Below are 24,884 nucleotides of genomic sequence, written 5' to 3'. Positions count from 1 at the left end.
GCACCGCCACAGCATCACTCAGCACCGCCACAGCATCACTCAGCACCGCCACAGCATCACTCAGCACCGCCACAGCATCACTCAGCAACACCACAGCATCACTCAGCACCACCACAGCATCACTCAGCACCACCACAGCATCACTCAGCACCACCACAGCATCACTCAGCACCACCACAGCATCACTCAGCACCACCACAGCATCACTCAGAATCACTCAGCACCACCACAGCATCACTCAGCACCACTCCAGCATCACTCAGCACCGCCACAGCATCACTCAGCACCGCCACAGCATCACTCGGCACCGCCACAGCATCACTCGGCACCGCCACAGCATCACTCAGCACCGCCACAGCATCACTCAGCACCGCCACAGCATCACTCAGCACCGCCACAGCATCACTCAGCACCGCCACAGCATCACTCAGCACCGCCACAGCATCACTCAGCACCGCCACAGCATCACTCAGCACCGCCACAGCATCACTCAGCACCGCCACAGCATCACTCAGCACCGCCACAGCATCACTCAGCACCACCACAGCATCACTCAGCACCACCACAGCATCACTCAGCACCACCACAGCATCACTCAGCACCACTGCGCCATCACAGCATCAATCTGTGCAACCATTCAACAACAACTAGTTCAATTATGTTCTCTCAATGTTTCAAGATTTATTACAAATGTCCCAAAAAGATGTTAATATTTCACTTCTGTTCTTGGATTTCCGCCACAATAAAATACACTGAACATAATCTTCACAAAAGTTTTTTACAAAAGTTTAAGCTATTGCCATTATAAATTACAATCACTTTTATTTAAGTATTAATTACTTAAAAAAATTAAAAGCCATTGTTATTTGTAATATCAATACATCTAAGTCACGTAAATACAAATCATGTTGCATTACAAATGCTATCAATCAATCATCGCATTTATATAGCGCACTACTTACCCAGTGGGTCTCAAGGCGCTGGGGGAGGGGGATCTGCTACTGCTCGAACAGCCAGGTCTTGAGTTGCTTCCTGAAGGCGAGGTGGTCCTGGGTCAGACGGAGGTGGGTGGGGAGGGAGTTCCATGTCTTGGCGGTGAGGTAGGAGAAGGACCGTCCCCCTGTGGTGGCTCTACGGATGCGGGGGATGGCGGCGAGGGCGTGGCTGGTCGATCGAAGCTGGCGTTTGGGAGCGTAGAAGTTGAGGCGGCTGTTGAGGTATCCTGGGCCTTGGCTGTGTAGGGCTTTGTGTGCGTGGGTGAGGAGACGGAAGGTGATTCTCTTGTTGACCGGGAGCCAGTGCAGGTCTCTCAGGTGTCCGGAGATGTGGCTGCGGCGGGGGATGTCCAGGATGAGTCGTGCTGGATCCGCTGGAGTCTCTTCTGGAGTTTGGCGGTGGTTCCGGCGTAGAGGGTGTTGCCGTAGTCCAGACGGCTGGTGACAAGGGCCTGGGTGACCGTCTTCCTGGTCTCGGTGGGGATCCACCGGAAGATCTTACGTAGCATGCGCAGGATGTTGAAGCACGACGAGGAGACGGCGTTGACTTGTCTGGTCATGGAGAGGGAGGAGTCCAGGATGAAGCCCAGGTTGCGTGCGTGCTATAGGTGTCAAATTTGCGAAAGTTATAACTATTGGCATTGTAAATGACAAATATTAATTTAGCTATTTTCAAAACCAAAACCAAAATAAAAAAATTGTCATTTACAAGACCAATAGCTCCAACTTTTCTAATGCGAGACCTATTGCATTTCCAATGCTTGTTTACTTTTCCGCTAGCACCAGGAAGCCCACATGGGGTAGCCACGTGCTCTGTAAATAAATATATGTCACATTAATAATACCCGATTAGCAACTTATACAGCCAGCCTATCTATATCTTTTCAATGGGACTGATTAAGAGCAGGTGCTTGTTGACTGAAACATTTAAAAAAGTGTCCTGTGACTAATAGTCCACCAATACCCAATAGTCCTCCATCTCCCTGTGTAGATTGTCAGACCACTACATAATAAAAATCATCTTAGATTACTTTATTCCCTCAAAACCTGCCACTTGTCCAGGTACCAGCTTGAGAAACTTGAACCGAATAAATCTCTGTTCCTTTTGTGATACACTAGCCCTCCATCCTCCCACTCCTACTGAGAGCCTGAAGGAATTGGAGGAGGCAATACTAGACTGGCAAACCACGGCCAGCAATACCCATGCCCCACTTGAAATAACCAAATTGATTTGAAGTCATGAGGCGTCTAAATGGTGCTCGCAGGATTTAAAAACGAGCAAACTAAATCTTCACCGAACGGAAGTGGCAAAAAAATGATTTGCTTGAAAATAAAGCAATGATTGCCCAATGTCTGAAAGACTACAAAAAATATCTATATTACAGGCCAAAACAAAAAAAAAATATTAATCCTAGATTCTGCAACCAAAACTTAAGACATGTTTTCAATTGTCATGGATTTATCTTTTCCAGAACAAGTGGCCCTACCTGGCACTCCTATACAAAAACTATGTGATACCTTAAGCTCCTTCTTTGTAGACAAGATAAAGGAGATAAAAGCTACTATCCCCGACAGCATAACGGATATAAAGACTCCAACTGGAAATAGGAACTTTACTTTTCTTCTGATCTTCCCTACTATCAGTTATGATCGTTTTCTGGATTTGATGGCTAAAGTCACTTCAGGATCCCCAAATGAAGTCTGCCTTCCTCGAAGCCAAAACATGTTCTTATTACATTACCCAAATTAAGCAACTTCCTTTCTTAACGTATCCCTACATCAGGGCTGTGTTCCCAATCCTTTAGAGGATGAAGTGGTAATACCACTTAAAACAAAACCAGGTGAGGAACCTACTAAATTGAAAAATTACGGACCAATCTCTCTCCTCCCCTAAGCTAGCAAAACTACTTAAGGCCCATGTGGTGCAACAGTTATGTTCCTTTTTACAGCATACTAAATTCCTCAATCCTTACCAGGCAGGCTTCAGACCCGTCCAATCAACAGAATCTGTCATCCTGGATGACATGAGAGAAGAGGCTGATAGAGGCAATACCCAAGTATTGGTCCTTCTGGACTTATCGTGGCCTTAGAAACAGTGGATTAGGCCATTCTTCAGGTTCAACTTAACTGTGATGTACCACAGGGATCGCCCTTATCCCCTCATCTTTCTTATATCTAAAGACACCTTTTGGTACACTCCCATCAGCAGTGGAAGGTAAAAATCTACAATTAGAATGACGATATACAGCGGATTTTCAACATTGATAACTTCTCCGAATCTATAGAGTCCATCCAAAATACCATGCGATACATTAGCGACTGGATGAACAGTCATCAGTTGAAGTAGAACTCAGATAAGACTGAGATTGTCATCACAAATAACAAAGTCAACCATTGGAATCCTACCTATTGGCTGCAGGAGATGGGACCCCCCCACCCCTTTACCCAAGAAAGCCATAAAAAGTCTAGGTATCCAAATTGATGAGAATCTCTCAATGAAATCACAGATAGGGGCAGAAATTTCTTCCTGTTTCTTCCAACTCAGGAAAATTAAGAAATTGTTCACAGCTGAAGCCGCCATCCGAGTCACTATTGCCTCAGTCCTTTCTAGAATCAACTATGCAAATGCACTCTATTTAGGACTTTGAACAGGCCTTAATCATACACTCCAAATGTTGTAAAAATCCAGCAGGGAGACTGTTTTTTCAACAACCCAGGTATTGTCACACAAACCTCTGATAAAGAAGCTGCATTGGCTTCCTGTTGCCCAGCGCCTCATTTTCAAAACAGGCAGCACCCTTTTAAAATCACTTCACAACAAAAGTCCAGCTTTTATTTCCTCAAGAATACAGTGTTATAGGCCGAAGCATAATCTCTGATCAGCCCACATGAATATCTTAATGGTGGCTAGATTTAAGGGAAAGAGGATGGATGGGGCAGGACTTTCAGTGATATGCCCTCACATATCGAACTCTTTATCGCTTGAAATTAGATTGGCAGGCAAATATATGAGCTTTTGGAAGCTCTTGAAAACTTGCCTGTTCCGACAAGCATATGGATAATGTCACTGCTAGAATGCCGCCTCTCTCTACTTCAGCGCCAAGAAACCTTAAGAAACCTTTTGGGTGTCAGTGTGCTATACAAATATCTTATAACATAACAATACCCAATTATTTTTCTGTGTGCACAAAGTGTCCTGCAACACGATAACAGGACAGTAGCCCACACTGCAAGCAGAGACGTTTTAAGGCATGGGCAAAGTCAGTAATTACCCGAGGCCCCCACCTTACGGGGGAGGGGGGGGGGTTGGGAAAGTGAACTTTCTCTCCATTTTACTTCTGTCTTTTCTTTTTTCCTATCTAAAACCTCAACTTCTCTCCCTACCTCTGTGTATGTACCCAGTGTCATTTTAAGGAATTTGGCAAGGCATATTCCAGCTGTTTTTGTTTGATCCTAATACAGTTTAACACATAATTTAGTATGGATTGCCATCATGCATTCTTGAACTATCTGAAATGGGTAATAAAATTCATATTTGTTACATAAACTCTAAAATATCTCTTGCCCACATCCCCCAAAATCCTTAAGATGACACTTCCTGCAAGACTTGCTGCGACTACAATGTAAGGGGCTCGGTTCAGGTACGAAAGGCGGAGAATCCACAAATGGCTGACAGGCGTATGGCTGGGGCAGTTGGTGATATTTTTTTTTATTGCTATAAATAAAAGGTGCTCCATGCTTGGGCTAGCTTGGCCATTCGTGCGCAACCCAAAAGCATGCTGCAGCAGTGAAGCTGGCGTGAAAAGTGTCCATATGACTGTGCTCTCATAGCCGGCCAGCAGGCTCATTGTCATGTACAGAATGACAAGGGGTTGACCTGGACAAATACAGTATAATGTACATTTCCTGCCGCAATAAGTCATTCCAAATCTCAAAGAGTGACAGTGAGGCCTGGTGAAATTTATACATTCTAAACTGGGTGGGTGACATGCAAAAAGTGCAAAAGACAGAACAGATTGCAAAAGAAGAGAAAATGGCTCAAATCTCACACACAGGTGGGCTCGCTAATATATTGGCTTGCAGAAGTACCAAAGTCTGGACCACATCTGCACATTAAGTGTCTAAACACAACAGTTACTCTCAAACTCTATGGTTAAGATATGCCGAGAGCTGACAAACAAAAAGTGCTTTCTATAGTAGACACTGCATAGTACAGTTTAAAGCTATATGGGAAGGAAATGTAGAATAGGTAGGATGGGGGAGCTGGAGCTTGACTTGCACAATAAAGCTAAAATAATACCAGAGGCTTAAAGTTTAAAAGCAAAATAATAGGAATTTACACATATACTCCTTTAACTGGAAAGCCCCAAAGACATTGGGAACTCAAAAATCTTCAGTTGCCTCAGAGCCGTTGAACAGTGGATTTCACAGAGCCATCTGAAACTGAAGACTTCCAAAACTGAATACTCATGTGTTGATTGGAAAAATGATGACCCACTTTGCATCTGGCCTGACAATTTGGGGCCACTTCTTAAAGTATCTAATGAAGAAAGAAACCCTGGAATTACCATGGACTCCAAGTTATCAATGAATGCCCAAGATAAAGCTTCATCACCATGAAAACACTACTACGCATCTTCCCCCACCTGAGATTTCCACACATGGTCCAGGCTACTATCTCTCTTCTACTGTCTAAACTGGATTACACCAATGGCCTATATACAGATCATCTTTATCAACTATGAAAAGACTACAACAGATTCAAAACTCTGCTGCCAGACTACTCATACATGTAAAACCACAAGCCCACATCTCCTCTGCCTCGAGGGCCCTACATTGTTTACCGGCGGCCAGAAGATCCACCTTCAAGCTCCTTTGTATCTCCCACAAAGCAATACATGGAACAGGATCGCTTTCCATCAGGAGAAAAATCACAAAGTGCATTCAACAAAGGAAACTCTGCTCAAGATTGGTACTTTGCTTCAAAACCTCATCATACAAGACAAAGACCATAGGTGATACATTTTTCTCTGTTCAAGCAGTCACACTATGGAATTCATTACCCCCCGCCCCCAACATGACATCCACAGAGAGCCATCTTAACTTCAGAAGACTACTCAAGAGTTGGCTCTTTCCTACATAACCAAAATACTCAAACACTAATATACAGCATTTCGCTGTGTATAATAACTGTTTTGTAAACCACAGATATTTAGGTCTGCTTAACAAATGTATATATTACTTATGGATATAGTATTCTGTGCTTAAAATATTTATAGGTCACTGCAAAGTTTTATTTATTTAATTAGATGCTTATGGTCCTGTTTTATTTATCTATCACAATATGTAAATGTTGTCTTAACTATTTCATCTACAAGTGCTTAACTATTGTGGAAAAGAAAATCAGAAACAATACATAAATAAAAAAAATGATGACAAAACTTGAGTTATAAAAAAATAAACAAATAAATTAGCTTCAAGTACAGCAACACTTGAAAGTCTGGGTTGATACAACTTTAAATCTCAATATATTATGTTCCTTATACATGTATAGCCTTTCTATGTAGTTATGTGTTGCTTAAATCCTACTCAAGAAGAAAAAAAAACGTTCACTCTCTCCAATGCACTACTCTGTCTCACGCTACACCACTCTCATAATATATCCTCTACCTCGACTCTCGTTCTCATACCAAACCTCATTATCCTACTATGATCTCCAAAATAACCCTTTCAAGACTCTTCCCTCCTCAGTCTCACCACAAACCTCATTTTAAATCTGTGATCTCCCAAACAACCATTTCAAAATTATTCCCTTATGTATCCCTCCTTTGGCTCATCCCATGCCTCATTCTACAACTATGACGTTCTTAATCCCTTTCTAGAGACTCTTCCCTCCTCCATTTCTCCTTTTTTACTCATCCCGAACCTCATCTTACTACTATGATATTCTAAATAACACTTTCTAGACTCTTCCATCTTTCCAATGTCCTCTTTATCCAACTAACAGACTCAAATGTCCACTGCTCAAAATAACTCATATTACCCTATACTAATCCACCACTAACCCTTTTAGGTTCTTGGGTAACAATCTACTCGCCGAAAAACGCTTTGACGCCTTGTCACAGATAGTAAGCACTATATAAATACAAGTACAACCACACAGCTTCTCAAACGTCAGGATATACTAATTTCCTGTGCTACTGAAGGAATACAAATGGACCAGAAAACAAGTGTCCTTTTTGCTTAAAATGAAAGGTCGCTTGCACGACACTTATTTCCTATATCGCACATGTATGAGAAACAGACTGTTACTCGACGGTGTAGGAGCTTGTAGTGTGTAACAGAAAGTCAATCACCGTGATTGGCAATCAGGCTCTTATCCATGCCAATGAACGACCCACATGCCATGGAATCGATTAAACTCATACTCATACTGCCAGTCTGCCATCCACGACGCAGTGAGTAAACACAGATAAATATTATTAGAGATTTCCCCAACAAGTCCATTACCAGCTACTCCCACAATGCAGGAAACATATCATAAAATGGAACTAAATCAACCATACACCACCGCCTTATCGTGTTCTTCGTCTCAGGTGGACAGGAAACAAAACAGATGCAGCCTAGAAATATCAACCCCCCGTTATGGCAGCCAGTAAGGGCGTACGGAAAGAGGTTGTACTTTCAACACTTTTGGTTTGATCGTTCCTCTGAGATGGAATCCACCTCTTAAGTATTGGCTAGCTGCTAGCACGATGGACGTTTGGGTGATGTAAATTACATCTTTAAAAACTTTTGTCAGATCACGTGGCAAGTGTCTAGAGGTACATTCTTCCGGAAAGCTCAGCAGGGCAGTACTGGAGGAGGCACTGGCTAAAACTACTCTTCCTCAGATACTCCTAATTTGTCCTGTTAGGAAAATGTACTTCAGTATGGAATTTTTAAAAGTGCCAGCAGTGTAGTTGTTTGATGGGCTACCTAAATGATTAAGTCGCATGGCAGAGCATTAGGCGTATGCACTAAAGTATATGAACACTACGAGTGGATGACAGTTCGCTCAAACCTTTGAGCTGCCAGCTATGTGTCCTCCTTCACTTTTTGTTTCACCCTCATCATAAGCAAATTAAGACTATTTTTAAACTGCACCAAGTTATGTGGGAAAATAGTATGGGTGCCTAGAAATAAACGACTCCCTAGTAGAACACGCATGCTGTCACTCACTTCACACCTCCAACCCTCCTTATGCTTTCTCACTCTGCGGAGCAAACTTTACTCCGTCATAGAAACGAAGCCATCTGCATTCACAGGTGAAGTCCTCCCTTCGTTCTACGCCCCGTAAGCCCAGCCCCTATTCTTACCTGGTGTCGGTAGAGGTTCACGTTTCCGAAACCCCCGCTGCCAAGGCGTTCCCTGTGTTCCCACGGTCCGCAATGCACGGCCTGCTGTAGGGGTGGCTTCTCCATGGCTCTCTGTGCCTGTTTCCGTTGTACAGTACAGCCTGTCACACATAAGGTAATTGCACAGGCGCAGAAAAGATAACAACCACCCTCACCGGACGCCTGATCATTGGTGCTCAAACATGCCTCGCCCTCCCATTGGCTGTATCTCGTGACGTTTAAAAGTATGTTGACGGAAACTAATGTTAGGTATTTCCCAAACAGTTTTCCAAATGCAAGCCTCGTTCCGTGTCTGGAAAAATATCCACGCCCACAATTCCATCCAATAGAAATAGAGTTCTCTTCTCGGCCAAATAATATTCGAGGTGTTTTTGGTCCGGGCGCCCATCCTTCACTATTTCTTATTACATCTTCCAATAAGAAATAAAAGACTAATACGCGACTTCCGAAGTAGCCATGTTGGCATACCAAGGTGCCAGTTCAGAATAAGGGAAAACTGAAGAGAAAGAATATTTAAAAATACAAAATTAGATTGTTGATTTCGCCACAATATTAATATTAGCAACAAGAAGAAAACATGGAATAATAAAAAAATATATTAATACATTTAAAAAACCAAGATAACAAAACTGTCAGCTTTGAAATGGTGAACATATCTTCTTAGTGTGTTATAATACATTAAGTTGTGGATGAGGGTTGTCCTAGCTGGTATTTGCGCATCATGTATTTGATGTTATGATAAACAGGAACATCAAACGTTTAGGGGGCGTTTGCTCAAGACGCTACGTTGAAACTGTAGTCCTCTTTCACTGGCCATTATAGCCTGCTTCGTTTCATTTATTCATTTATTTCCAGGCTTCTGCAGAGCAGGCCACGGACGAATGTTTCAAACGGACGAGGCACAGGAAGGCTGTCGCTGAGGTGAGTCATTTTTTGAGGAAAGGTGTGTCATTGGGATGGCGTTATTTTGTCCATATAAATAGGCATTTAAGCATCGCCACGGAGAAGACAGTATCCCAGCTCATTACTTCGAATCCAGCAGAGTAGAACTGTTTGATAAAACACAGTATGAAATAAAACATTTTACATAATGAGGAGCTTGCGCGCCTTCCTTGACGAGGAATTTTCGGCCCCGAACAGAAACAAAACCCCTGGTCGCCTTTGAGGGAGATGTGGTGCAGGACTGCGTGCATATATGGAAGGAGTGCAGTATGGATGGGGTTGGCTTTATCTCTTTTAAGAACCTATGTGCGAAGTGGGATCCGCCCCGGATTGCTCAATTTAATGGTCGAACAAAATGAGTACCAGTGCGTTAGATACTTGTTATATGTCTAGTAGTGGCGGCTGGTGAAGTTTGTTTCAATTAATTAAAACCATTACATCTCAACACATATAACCGTTATAAAACATGAGTAAAACACTGGTCTGTGACGGGAAGGAAAAGGCATCAAGTTTATTGTCCTCTTTTAGAGCCGCAAATGCTTCATCCCCAATAGTCAGACACGGCCCTTTCACCTTCGCCTCCCACAGAAACTCAAGTAATAGAGACCACTGATTAAAAGTTCTCAGTGATAGTTGGTTGAATCCCCAGGAATCAAAAGTGCTCTGTGGAAATAAACAACGACCAATATAAAAACAATCATAAACATTTTTAAAATTAGCAGTTGCGGCTTTCATATATTTAAAAAAAAAACACCTGGGTAGTGATGCAGCGCTACTCCAGAAATATTTTCTAAAACCTTGTCACCTTTCCCTGAAGTTTCAAATCACACATTTACTCATGAGTGGGGCCCATAACACTGCGAGTCACTCGTACACACTTTCTCTACTTCATGTATTGGTGAGACTCAAAGGAGAGCCGCTGGATCATAGCGGAGTGTCTAAATTACGCTAAATATTTATAATATGTACACCTGCAGTTTAAATTGTTTTACCATGGTTTTATCAAAGAGACAATTTATTCAGACACACCACCATTAATTGTCAATGGATCTGCTAGTAAAAAATTAGGCTAAGGATGAACAAGACCAGCTTAATTCTCCATTTATCTAATTTTTATTTTAAGAAAATCTTCTAGCACGACCTTTATTTATTCACTTATAAATTCGTTAAATGCAAATAGATTTTAAGAGAAAGAAAGAATTTTAACTCCTACATTTATATTTAATTTTAATTCAAAACTCAAAAATAAGCACATTATTATTAAGATTATAGGACATGAATATTAGCAAAAGACATAATAGTTCCCAAAGTTTGTCTCCCTATTCTCTCTAGCTATTAATCTCATCTAAATACTCCTTAGTCATTCAAGTAAAGTTCAGAAAAATTCAAAGTCCTTACGCCTCAGGAAAAACTCAGCATTCCGGCAGCATGTCAGGATACACAGATGGAAATCGAAGAAGAGCGTTTTTTTCTTAAGTCCGGAAACACTCTTTTATACCCTTTTTCCCTACTTAATCTATCTACAAAAGTAACTATCAGTGTCTTTTAACAGTTCTGATTGGTTAATTCAAGGGATGGATGAGCATAACCTCTCCTGAATCACTGGGGAGGGAGAAGGAAAAAATATGATCCATCCAATTTCCTTGGAATGTAATCTCATAAATCAATTAGAGGGGAGGGATCACTTGTCCTGCTAACCTGGGTGTTCAGGTTAGTTGTATGTCCCTTGGTAAAAACCCTCATGCACGTGAGTTGATGTTCGTAATAGCGGTATATCTTGGTTCTCCGCTCCTTTACTCACGTGACTGCATAATCATAGGGTTAGTTGGTATGCAGCCTTCACCTGGAGGTGATTTCCCAAGGTTAAAAGCAGTAGTGTTAAGTGGTGATTGTGAGATTTAAAATAACTCGGACAGCCAGATGGATGAATTTATTGTCCTGGATTCGAGTTAAAGGTGAAAATATTACAGATATGCGTGAGGAGAATGATTAAGATTCTTACGCTATCTATTTTCGTGATCTAAAAGGTCGACATGTTTCAGCCCTAATTGCCTGGGTAGGTCGGTTGGGCTTTCTTCAGGACCATGTGATGTGTGAGTGGTAAAGTAACGTACTAGTCCTTCACTTCATGGAGGTCAAACTTGTTCCTCTGCGCGCTGTCTGGTGCGCTTCTACAGGTGCCAGGGAGTCTGGGGGAGGGGGCGCCTTCTATAGCTCGTGGCCCCCCGCACTACTTGTGCTGACTCTGCCGTTCCTTTACCACTCACACATCACATGGTCCTGAAGAAAGCCCAACCGACCTACCCAGGCAATTAGGGCTGAAACATGTCGACAAAATTCCACAAACTCCTCCTTCTTTTGCCAAAAGCATATCTAGAGCAAGACAATTTTGCATCACCATAGCCCTGATAGCAATCATTTCAGTGTTTACCATTAAAAATCCACCTGCAGTGTCTGTTGACAAACAATCTACTATCGTTGACAATTTCCGAATTCTGTTTGCATTAAAAGATATCCCCACTGCGGGTATCAGTGCTCCAAAAACATCACCTATTATTTCTATTACACTCTCTCTTTTTCTACGACTTAAAGGTTTACCTATCTCATGTATCTCATTAGTACCTCTATCTACATGAACATTATTAGGAAAAACCAGGCCTACATAACAGGACCTATACCAATGATCAGGTAACTTATGATAAGCTTTGTTCCCACTAATGAAGTAGATTCCAGGAAAAACTGGGTAATTCCCACCTTTAAATCCCCAACCCCCTATTATATGATAAGTGTCTTCACATTGACTCGCTCCCACAAAATAATTGTCATACACCGTATTGTCTCTGCGAATACAAAATGTCCCTAATGCTGGGGTGTCTATGCTTATGGCCACAGTTACATTTCGTCCATTTCATTTTTCATCCTCCGATTCCCAATATTTAGATTTAGTATGCTTCACTTTTTTCATTTCTTTTATATACAGTCCTCCTTTCTTCAACCATATCTAAAAATGCTTTTTCTTCATTCATCATTTTACAAGTCAAATTATGTTTAAAAGCATAATCATGAGTCAATTCTTGAGATTCTGAGAAAAATTCTCCCATAACTTTTGCAGGCTTTACTTTGTTCATTTCATTTATAACTCTCAATTTTGCATTGTTCACAAAGAGACCAAAAACAATTTATAAAAAGATCAAGTTGTTGACATGGCGTTTCGGTGGACAGTTGGTCTACTCCACCTTCTTCAGGACAAAACTTTAAAACGAGGATTTAAAAAATATATATTTTCCAAATTATAAGGTGTCAATTAGGAAAATGAATAGAAGATCGCCCTTGTGAAGTTTTGCACATGTCTTAAATCTTTGGCGCATTTGTTTCATAGTTCACCCCATTACTTTTAATGCTCTGCCTTGAAATTATGGCATGCATCTTTTAGGGACGCACAGTTTTTGTCAGTGCAATTCTGACTGGTTGGTGCAAATGCACGAAATCCCACTGGTATGTTGGGGCTTTCCCATTGACCTGTGATTTATTGTGTCTATCCCTCTCTATGTGAGAAAGCCTCACTGAGAATCGAATAGCAGGTTGCCAGATTCCATCTAAAGTAGGAGCTACTGAACTATTTCTGCTTCCAGAATCTTCAATAAAAATGGTAGTGCGGTAATAAAGTGTCTTGCTGATAAATGTGCAAAGGGGGCAGAGTTCACACAAGTTAATAAGAAAGGTTAAAAAAGTTAGTTTTTAGAGTATTGCAAATGGCAACAGATGTGTAGTAGGAGCATAGTTCTTTCATGAGATTATTCCATTCCCTGACCAAACTATATTGAACCGGTTTTGTAAAAGGGAACTGAGTGGCAGTTCTAAATTCAGTACATTCTGGGCTGCTACAATAGGGAAGCAGTCTGTCCATATGTCTGTAATAATTAGACAGCTTGTCAATTTATTAAAACTGTTTCTACATACTTTTGTCCAGTTATTAATAAAACCATTTTAGACACCTATATAGAAAGTTGGAAAGCTACAACCATTTTCTTTTTGTATAACTATACTACTCTATGTTCATTCTACTCCGGCTGGCCTGCTTTGGCACATTAACTTGATCTTGCGAAAGGTGTCAATGAGAATAATTTTTTCGACCTCTGTCCATCTCCCTCTCCACTTGGTTTCCCTGAGTGAGCCCCTCTCTCTAAAGGCCATTTTGTTAAAACATAAATAGTTTAAAAAAATCCGTATGCAGACCCCACTGCTGAAGAGCATTGTTTCTGACTTAACCAATTTCAGTGTTTAATTAAATAATTGTTATATTTTTTATTTGTTACATCATCTATGATTATAATACCATCATCGGCTTCATCCCAAATATTTTAAGGGTGAAAAATGTAAGAACTCCCGAGGCTGGGCTTGCATCCCCCCACCCGCTAAAAAAAGGTAACATAATAGGGAGTCGCGGCCAATAGGTCAAGGGAGCCCTGTGTCGATGAAGTTTGGGAACCACTGGGGTAACCTTTTGCCGGTTTGGATGGGTCTAGCTTTATTTAACAAAGCATGCCATGTATCTTTTAATAGAGCCTAATTAACTCCTTTTGGTTACTCCTTAAGGCAATGTTCTGACATGACATTAAGTTAAATGTAGACAGTTTATTTTGAAGGAGACCCGGTAAGGGTGGCGTAGGTCCTGGATATGTCTAGGTATCTGTACCATTTGTATTCCACAAAATGTGGTGTAGAACTTACTCTCAAGTTGCAACCTGGCAAAGCACAGTTAAAATGGCTGCATCCTGAAATCTATTTTCATTTTGTTGTTCTGCAATGAATTTAAACTGCAAACATGAAAGGAGAAATCTGTCGTTTTGGTTTTGTTAGGTAATGCTCTGCGTCACATCAGCTCTCCTACATTTTGGAGCATGCTCTTTTGTTTATTCACAGAGCTGCTGAATGGCACAGAGAGAGGGCAGTTCCCTGGCTCATGTGTGGCTCGGCTGTCATCTGGGCCCAAAAGCTGTCCAGAACCAAATGTTTCCGTTGACCAGATTTGGGTCTGACCTGGCTCACCATGTTATAGCTTCAAGGCGTGCATTATAAAACCACAACGTGATGAAAACACATGCAAAACAAGCATTTTGATACTTAATTCAGCACAGGTTCGCACAAAACCCATTCTGAAAGCACTTTTCTAGCTCCTCATGAAAGTCAGAACCAAATTCAAAATGATCTGCACTGCTTAGAAAGCCTGGGTCCTTGGATCAGGAAATCTGCCAAAAGTGCCTCCTCTTTATGTGACAACCAGCTACTTCTGTTTGGATAACATGGGTGTTATCCCCATGGTGGTCTTTAGGTGACAAAACCAAGGGGTGCTCTTAAATAATCAGTGAGACCTCAAACTATCCACCTGCCCTTCCTTTCGGACTCTTGAGATTTAAAAAGTTAAAACGCGTGAGTTGTTCAGAACAGCCTTTGATGACTATGACCACAACGGGAAGCTGGATCGCAGACCACCCCTATGTTTCTCGGTTTGTCACAATCTATTCAGCGGTATTTGGACATAATAGAAAGTTGTAAATATTGGGAGACAGAAAAATTGCAAAAAATATATTGTGATACAAAAATAGCATGATGCAGAAATGTAATTGTCAAGAATGTTTTTTGGGGTTAGTAATATCATTAAGAATATTGTTGTTAATATCAATTTCAATAATCAAGATGTAAAGAATATAATTTTAAAATGATTTTAATGTCTTTTAGTGCATATATCATTTTTGTGTTACTATTGTTTGTGTAATTTCTTTTTCAATATTGTTTGTAATTTTAATCGATTTTAGAATTTATTTAATTGCTAATAGTAATTTATAGTGTGGTTGGGGGTTGATGGGTTTGTAGGGGGATAGTAAGGGAACTTTATTTAAGTAATAATTATTGGTTAATTTTCACGTAAATATGTGATTGATGTTAATTTTGTATTGTGTATATTATGTAAAGCTGAGTTAATATACTTATATTTAACGTGTGGGTTGCTAGGTTTATAGGGGTATAGGGTGGTAAGTTTGTTATAAATAATTATTTAATTGAGTAATACGTTTGTAAATTATGCAATAATTATCAGGGGTGTGAAATTTATTAAAATATCTACTTGTCCATGGGGCAAGTTGCTTCATAAATCTACTTGTCCTGTAACAAAATTCAATTGTCCCTTTGGTGCCATGTGGTTCGGCGACAAATTATGGCAGCAATCTCATTATATAAGAGCTCTTATATAGCCTCTCTGATAATGCAAGGGCTCATACCATAGTAGTCTTTGAATACTAGCAATCCCTTTATGTTGCCACGTTTCTGCAGAGCTACATACTGGGACTGAAGGTAGTGGTAAGCCATAGTTCCAGGGTTGTAATGCCCTTTAAGTCTGTCAAATCTACTAACTTGCATGTTTTAAGGGTTTTCAACAACTCTTCTCTAATCTTTTCCCATACTGAAAAATATTGGAAATTTACTCCTGACAATGGCAGACGTAAACCTTCTTCCAGAGTTGGGAAAAAAGTGGTTGATGGGAAAATGACCTTGCAAACACTCGGGTTTTCGCATAAGCAAATCTACACATGCAAATTTGCTCATGATAAAACTGTAGTTCACAAATATTTTCCAGGAGTACATTTCTTGCCCTACTTCTATAAATTCTTGTAAATTCACGAAAGCCATACAGCTGCACTTAATGCGAGGACATATACCAAGGGTGCACTTTTGAGACTTTCTTTAATAGGGCCCCTAATTTGGTCTGGCGTTAACCACAACCTTTTGTGTTTGTTAAAATTCTCTCTCCCTCTCTGTATCGGCTGGCTTCAATGTGAGTGACGGCATTAAGCTCTTTCACAAGGAGTATATTGGCACGCAAAGTAGTTTTATTCAGTGCCAGTAACTAATGTGGCAGTGTGTGCTTTTTTTTATACCAATTTTTTTTGCTGCCTTTGCCAATGTTTGTTATAATGGTGAGGGCCCGGCAGCTCTCACGTCAAGAAGGCTTTACAAAAAACATGCCAAAACAAGTCACGTATTGGCAAAACTAAAAAGCTGATCACTAATTTCAGACCTGCTGGTTTTGCCAATGCTTGTTTATTTTTGTTTCTCATGATCTTATTGAAACTGGTTACACTGATTTTCCAATATGAATATTTTTGCGAAATACAAGCATGCATCAACACATTTTACTAAATGATGCTGCAAAAAAAAACGGTACCTGTAATTTCACAGTAGTTTAGCAAAATGTTTTTTTTCCTACTTTCATTTTTTTAGGAACATTTTATATTGAAAGCAAAGAGTCATTAATCTTGCTCTCAAGCTTCTGCAAATATTTGCATCTAATCAGAGAGCATTCTGGGAGCATTATGCTTACAGACCCTGACCCCCAACGGGATAAATGAACGGACAGAATTTAGTTGTTACTTGTGAACTGTGTAAACATCCGTGCACCCCTAGTGCTGAGCATATAACCGACTTCATGACAATTACATTTTTAATCTCATTTTAATTTTAATTTTATTTCATCATGGTCTATTCGTTAATGACATTTGTATAAATTGTACACCTTCATGATATCGCTAATAACGGTCTTAAGACGATAATGTATTAATGATGCTCGCTATATCTGTTCCAGTCCGCTTTTTTTGTTTCATACAAAAGCTTATAATGCGTCCTGTACCTTTAAGTATAAGCTTCCAGCCCTTGAAGTGAACGCGCGAACTCACATAAACTAAACCACACCCTAAGCGTCACACGCAACCGTTATCAAACCGCACACAGCATTTCGTGAGGCGGTTTAGAAAGTTCCAACAGCGAAAACCCGGTAAGCGATATATTCATCGCAGTAATCTCCATGCGCGTTAGTGATTCAACAAAAGAGTTGTTGTTGTGTTTAGCAGAAAGACGTGAGCGAAAAACTAGCCTGCATGCGCGTAACATTGTTTCAACCTGGGGTATATTCTAAACACTCATTGAACACCGGTCAGACGGCGCGTTGAATGAAATGTTTTTTATTTTGTATACCATGGCGAACTTCCAGATTGAGGGTTACTAGCGGACCTTAATGCGGAGACAAGAGTCTTCTATCTTTCGATTATAAATGCAGGTTACAATATGAAGGGTCAAACTTATTATATTGTCATTGATTGTAAATATTCATGGTATATGAACACAGTATATTTCATCGTGTATATGTTTGTGTAATATAGAAATAGTGACAGATACATGTCCTTGTTTCACAGATTTCCCAGATGAAGGCCTTTTAGGCCGAAATGCATTGGAAAGAAAAAATTGTGGTTTTCTTTTTGTTTAAAATAAGAAAGTTGATATAATGGACAATCATTGCATATGGAGAACACTTCATATTGCTTAAAACAATAGTATGAATAAAATACTAAAGAAGACATAAAAGTGCAAGAAATCTTATTTGCAAAAACTCTTCACCATGAACGATTTTGAAGGATAATAGCTGGATTTTGCAGCATTCAGTTTCTGTGCCCTAGGTGACACTTGCACAGTCCGTGCCAGTGCTGTCTTCAAGCATTATGCATAGCCTCATATTGCAAAACTTTGAAACTGTGAGTACACATTTTTATACTGTAACCACTGTCAGTAGTGCGATCAGAACTTACATTTACTTAGAGCACTCACCCTAATAATAAAGGCTTTCAATTATAAAACCATGAATACAAGTTTAGCAGCGTAAACATAGGCACACAAATAATAACTTAACTTCAGGCAGTGCCCTTCCCTGGCCCTTATTGTGCTACTTCAAACTGGCAGTCAAAGGGTTTGTGCTGCAGGGGGTTGGGCCTACTTGTCCCAAGGACAAAATACACATTAAAACTTGTTGCCCTTGACCCCAAACAATATGTCCTGGGCGTCGGGCTATAGGAATTCCACATCCCTGAATTATATATTTTATATATAGTATATAGCAGCGGGCTGCTGGATTTGTATGGTTGTTGGGTGGAAAGTTAATTCAGTAATATTTAACGAACAATTATGTAATTATCAATTATGTAAATTGTGTTTATACTTATTTTAGTTATATTTTAGGTGTGCGGTGCTAGGTTTGTAGGGGCATAGGGTGGTAGTTAATAATAATTATGATTTTTTAATTGATTACAAAATTTATAAACAATGCAATATTTGGTTTATTGTTTATTATAGTTTTCATCTATACATTTTATGGTAAGTAATGTTTATTTCAAGATCTCTATATTTTCTTCTAAATTAATAGGGTTATTCAAATATGTAATGTTTTGAAGTGAAGTACTGGTGCACAGACTGGAGTGGGAATACTAAATGTAACCCTTACGAAGTCCTACACAGTAGGAATAATGTATCTGTTATTCCCAAACTCCATTACTTTTCCTAATACTGGTTAAATATATTTATTATTATGTCTAAAATTTAAAATATTTGTTTATATTTTTTTATTTAGAATAATTATCTTTTTTTGAATGTCGTTTTTTTTAGGTTTTTTTGTAATTTAGTGTTCTGGTATTGAATTGTTAATCATTTTTGTTTCATGTAAAAAAAAATATATATATATTTATATGCTTTTTATAGTAGTAAATTTAAATAATTTAAAAATAGTATAATGTCAAATATAAATGTGTAATTACACTGTGAGCTCATATAGATATATGAGTGTGTGTGTGTGTATATATATATATATATATATATACACACACGCATTTATAGAAGTAAATATTAATATATAGTAAATATTTATAATTAACAATATATTAATAGTATGTATTATATTAAGATTTTCTACTTTAAACTACATATATGTTAAGAAACAACGTTTGTTTCTTTTTTTTACAATATAATTGTCAAACTCGTTTTTTTTCTCAATCATTGTAAGGATAGAAACACAATATTTTTATAAAAGATATTTTGGACACAATATTTGTTCAATGATGTTGATTCTGATATTGTCAGTGATCCCTATTCAGCAACACTAGCCTTGCTTCTGTATTCATGCCAATTCAAAAGCACTGAAACCTCATAAAGGTGATCATAACAAAGCAAGCAAAGGAAAGGTATTATAACACATAAAATGGGACCCTTTATGCCTGCCACCACCAATACAACCTGCAAGGTACTTGAGGAGCAACAAAGTGCTCATGCTAGAAATCACGAAATTGGAGAAACTGAAAATGTTAAATTTCTCCGTCTGCATATAATCTAGATGTCTTTGTCTCCTTCAAGGAGAGGGATAAACAATAGGAAGCCTCACTCTGTACTGGGTAGCAGGTTGACTTTTACTTTATCGACAAGGAAGGAATGAAAAATCTCACTTTAGATCATCACTAGAGTCAACGAGGATCACTCCACATAATGTTACTCGCCTTATCGTACTTTCAACGAGAACCCAGCAGAAGTTAGGCTGAAATATCTTTTCTTTGTACAGTGGTCAAGGCCTTTCCTAATCAAGTCACCCACATCACCCAAGATGTAACATTTTCATATTTGTTGAACCCTGAACAGCAAAAGGGGAGGGCACGGGTGAGATCTGCCCCAGGCTTGACAGAGAGGCTACAAGCATGCAACTTCAATGGTGAACCTACATCTAATAAAAACATGTTCAGATCAAGATTGTGTTTCTGACTAACAAAATTTCAGGGCCTTGCCTGTTACAACCTTTTATAAAGTACTTCAAAGCTACCAGACACCAATTATGTGTTGATCAAAACCTGCTGTTTGTCCTACTGCTGAAGTATATCCCAGTTTTGGGTCTAGATGTCTTCTCTACCAAAACTCTTCTTTTAAAACTCTCTTCAGCTGCATCGCGGTCTAGAAAACGACTGCCTGAAATTCATGAGTGTCAAAGACCATCTATATATTTACCACCTAGAACACTGCCCTTGTCTGCATGTCAGTATCCCTGTAAACTAACATTACCTAAACTCCACCAGCCTATCTATCTCCCCAAGCGTTCTCCAGAAACCACATAGCTCCCTCTAATGATCACACCTAACTGGTATTAATACAATATTTAACAAAGTAGCTGGATTAAATGCATAACCTTTCTCTTAAGAGCACATGACTGATTGCAATAAGCAACAATAATCACTATATTAACCAGTAACCTTGGGTTCCAGAGTTACGTGCTCCGTACCGTGCTGTAAAGCGTTTCAACACCTTGTCAGGGAGATATATAGAAACAGGTTAAAAAAGGCAGTTGTAGTGCCAAAACGCGTCTTTCTGTGTTTCTGCGCCTGGGGTAATCTTATCCAATAAACAGGTTTATTTCCCCTGACTTAGAATGCCTGCTTTCATTCTCCTAGTAGAGTTTGGAACATTTTTGAGATATATAATTTTTTTCATTTCTCTCCTGGACCTTACAAGTACGCTGTGTTCCAAGTGCTGTACCTAGAAGTTAAAAAATAAAGGAAGTGCATCTATTGGTAACATCAGATCTCAGTACAACTTGTAGCAGTCAATGAAGGTTGTACATCACATGCACCTAAATCCTGTACTGTATTTTGCAACTGCTTTGTAAACTATAGCCCAAACTTGCACTGCATAGGAACCTCGTCATCTCAGAATTCTGTGGTTCCTCTTGAGCGAAAAGGTCAATATGGCTGTAAAGCTACAAACACACACTGTATAACTTGGAGACCGTGTAATGTCGAATTGCTCCCTGCAGTTACCTGTAGTCCAGAAAATAATCACATTTTCACATGAGCAAAAATGTTTTTTTTTATATTTGCTCATGCAAGAATTAAATTCACAAATATTTGCAAGGAGCATGCCTGGAAACCTTCAGGCTTACAGGCATACTTCTGTAGCATTTTGTGAATTCATCGAATGTGGTATAACTGCATGGACATGCACTTTTGCGACTTTCTCGAAGAATAGGGCCTCTAATTCTTTTTTTTTTTTAATTTTTTTTATATATTGTCTATAACAGTTTACAATGCTTCTACATTATTCATTTATTTACTTTAGATATGAGCATGCATCAAACACGTTTTATTAAATGATGTCTTTGAGAATGCTATTTAAATTTCTCTAAAAAGTGTCTGATAATTTAGCAAAACTGTATCAAATGTGTGTGTACTTTAATTTGAGAGAAAATTACATGATGATTTATTAAAAACCCGAACATCTTCATCTGTTTTCTCCAATTTCAAATGCTTTTCGTACGTTCTGTCTTGAAAACAAACCGTCGCCGCCAATCTTATTTCCAATCTTCTGCATGTATTTGCATATAATATAGGCCACTCTGGAAGCATGGTGAATAGCTCCAAATTGTTACATTTTGCAAACATTTTAAGATTAAAACGACTGAGTAATGCAGGTGGAGCTTACGGCCTTAGATCTTTTTCTGTACAGTTCTCACTCTAATAGTAAAGGCATTGTAATAATGAACCATATATACCATCTTAAAATTCTTATACATATAAATCCACTTCTTCCTTTTTCTGCAGACAATCCTCTTTCCAACAACCATACTGTGGAGGTGGAAACCAGTAGCCAAAGAGCTTGTGCTGTAGACGGTTAGGCCTACTTGTTCTATGGACAAAATAAAAACACAACATTTCTCATTTCCTTGATTTAAACTGCACCAGTTGTCATGTTCTATGAGCTGCCTTTCAAGAAGGTATTATAATGTCACAACTCAACTTAAATAAGTTATTACATTTGAGCAGTTGTGTAATTTTGTTATTACCGGTGACTAGAGATGTCACCGCTCTACAAAATTCAAGAAAGGCTTTCATGCAAACACTTTTACCTCTTCTATCCCTCCTTTATTTTTCTGAATCCAAATAACTGACTAACATACGTACCACTCAAATTACTTACATATTTCACTATACTAATTCACCACTAATCCTTTATGGGCTCCGTAGTAGTGTGCTACATCGCCGAAAAAGCGCATCCCCACCCCATCACCGGTAGCAAGCGTTATATAAATGCAAACCTTCCCTCTTCTATTCCTCCACTATCCTTCTGAATCCAAATAACTGACTAACATGCGTACCACTGAAATTACTTTTATATTTCACTATACTAATTCACCACTAATACTTTATGGGTTTCGGAGTAGCATGCTACTCACTAAAAAAGCGCTTTGACGCCTCGTCAGGGGTAGTAAGTGCTATATAAATGCAATTACAATACAATATAGGGATTGCCTATTAAGCACGTAGCAGTCTTGATATTCCTTTGGGGGACGCATGGCCTCCCTTCCTGAGCCATTAACTCCTCGAGAGCGGCTCACAGGCTATGTCCCGGGGTAGCCCACCCCAGGACATAGCGGTTTTGTGCAGGGAAAACTGTGTTTACTCTTGCTTGGTGGGAGCATTTCTAAATCTCCCAATAAGCGGTAGGATACACAGAGTCTGCTTCCAGCTGGCAGGTGCTTCAAAAAATTTCAGTCTGCCGGGAATAGGCTTCAGGTATGTTTCCATGCCCACAGTGATGCAGGCAGGGAAACGGGTCTAAATATTATTCCCACCTGCAGGGAGCAGCATTAGTAGCAGTTCCCTGCACGTTGGAGCAGTGCTGGCTGCTGTTGGATGTGAAGAACTGGCTGGGGTGGCCTTGGGGTTCCCCTGGCCATCCCCAACGAGAGCACGATGAGTGCCCTGGGTGGGCACCTACCTTTACCGGTGCTGGTCCCCAAGGGATGGGTCCCTGGGGCCAAAAACAGCCCAGGGAGAAAGACTACTTGTTCCCCTCTCCATAAAAATAATGCTGGGGCCTGTGGGATGAGGTCCCTGGGGACAAGTCAGGGTTTCACTGCCTGCAGTGATGCTGGCAGTGTAACAGATCTAAATATTACTCCTGCATGCAGTGAGCAACATTAGTAGTTGCTCCCTGCGGTCAAGAGCAATTGTAGCTGCCGCTGGATTTGGGGAGCTGCTGGGGCCTTGGAGATCCCCCACCCATACCACCCCCTGGGGCCCTCTCCCAACGGGAGAATGGTGGGTGTCCTGGGTGAAAAACAGGGCACCAACCACTACCAGTGCAGAGCCCAATTGGATAGGGCCTGGGCTAAAAACGTCCCAGGGATGGGGGCAGCATGTCCCAAGCCCCCCCCCGTATAAAAAAAAATGCCGGGCCCCCAGGGATGGTGTCCCCCAAGGTCGAAATCAGTCCTGCGAGGGGGCCACATCCATCCTCCCCCCCCCCCCCCCTCCTAAAAACAATGCCGAGCCCTGGGATATGGGGCCGCCTCGGTACAAATCGCTCTGGGGGATCCGTGTGACTCCCCCCTAAAAACGCCAGGTGATGTCCCCAGCCTCCGCTCAAAATTAATGCCAATCGCAGGGACCATAGGGATGGGCAGAAATTGGCACTTGTGTTTTTTTATTTTGCAGCAGATCCTCTGCAAATTCACATCAAAATTTAAAGCAAAAAAAACCAAACATTTTGGAACCCCACCACCAGGCCCAGGGGTTCAGGGTAATCCTACACGTGTCTCAGGATGGCTGCCAACAGTACTTGGTTGAAGTAGCGGCAGCGAATCAGATCTCACTATGAGATCAGTCGGATCTGCAGAGGATTCACATCTCTAGATGTACATTAAAAAACATTATTTAATAACTCCAAAACTACTGAACAAATTTACACCAAATTACTAAAAGACTGGACTAAGATCTAGCGTTCACTAAAATTTGGTGTATTTCTGTTCCGCGGTTTGGGCAATAGTTGTGTCTAAAATCCCTACGGAAAATTGCGTGAGAAAAACGCTTTTTAGGACACCCCCCATTTTTCTTTGCCCCTGCTTGAAGAATTACCCTGAAGTGAGATGACGACTATTTATTATTATTTTTTTTTTTTGAAAAGCAAGACTTTATTGATAATATCCAAGTACATTACAATCGGGCGCCTACAACCCTGAGGCCGGCTGAAAGGGCATCGTACGTACGATAAATAAGCAATGGCGCCGGTTTACTCTGGCTGTGAGCCTCCTACGGAACATTAGGCATGTCGGACTTCCAAAAACCACTATTCTACGGACAATACAGCCGCTTGCATTTTATATTTTATGTAAACAATAAAACAAAGAACTAAAAACATGACTCAACATTGACCGACACAATAGTACTCGTGGATCTCTGTATCAGCTTATCGCCGTTAGGTGTCGCCTCTGTGGGCTGCACTCAAGACTACATCCCCGTGCGTCCACCCCCCCTCAGTTGTACTCACTATGTCGCATACTGTGTAATGCCCTCATGCACAACATTCCACACTCCCCAACAATTAGACATTGTCTATCTCATCGTCAGAACTATCGCTATCATCCTCTGGCAATGGTTCGCATATGTCCCCTCTGTAGGAGTTCCATTGTAGCCAAACTCCATTCCACTTGCGCGGATTGTCTCTCATCTTGTATACTGCCCTCTCTGTTATCATGAGCGTGTCCATGTTTCTGATCCATTGCGCCAGCGTGGGGAGCTCCGCCGTCCCCCATTTCTGCGCAATGTCCCGTTTGGCCACCATGCAACCTATCGTGACCCACAGCTTACCATAGTGTGTCTAGTCAGTAGGCCCCCAGACATTTAACAAGCATACCCTT

General features: G+C 40.3%; 2 protein-coding genes across 3 annotated transcripts in view; one reads left to right on the top strand and one right to left on the bottom strand.

Annotated features, from left to right (window-relative positions):
- The window catches only part of CHUK (component of inhibitor of nuclear factor kappa B kinase complex), a 559,943-nt gene extending 551,280 nt beyond the window's left edge, over positions 1-8,663 (bottom strand). Inside the window, exon 1 of one of the 2 annotated variants that reach the window (XR_013594756.1) lies at positions 8,354-8,568. Coding sequence is in view for 1 of the 2 variants with exons in the window: in XM_078642754.1 (XP_078498880.1) it covers positions 8,354-8,458 (105 nt within the window). In the remaining variant the exon portion in view is untranslated. Of the gene's footprint in view, positions 1-8,353 lie in introns of both variants that reach the window. The other variant, XM_078642754.1, reaches the window with a different exon arrangement.
- Positions 8,664-9,235: 572 nt separating this feature from the next.
- The window catches only part of LOC144754667 (uncharacterized), a 210,660-nt gene continuing 195,011 nt past the window's right edge, over positions 9,236-24,884 (top strand). The window contains exon 1 of the mRNA XM_078642752.1: positions 9,236-9,313. The gene's annotated coding sequence lies outside the window, so the exon portion shown is untranslated. The remainder of the gene's footprint in view (positions 9,314-24,884) is intronic.

This window comes from Lissotriton helveticus, chromosome 5_1, assembly GCF_964261635.1.
Source record: "Lissotriton helveticus chromosome 5_1, aLisHel1.1, whole genome shotgun sequence".
In the NCBI taxonomy this organism is placed as follows: Eukaryota; Metazoa; Chordata; class Amphibia; order Caudata; family Salamandridae; genus Lissotriton; species Lissotriton helveticus.
Note: the sequence above shows the minus strand (reverse complement) of the source record. Positions and strands in the feature narration are given on the sequence as shown.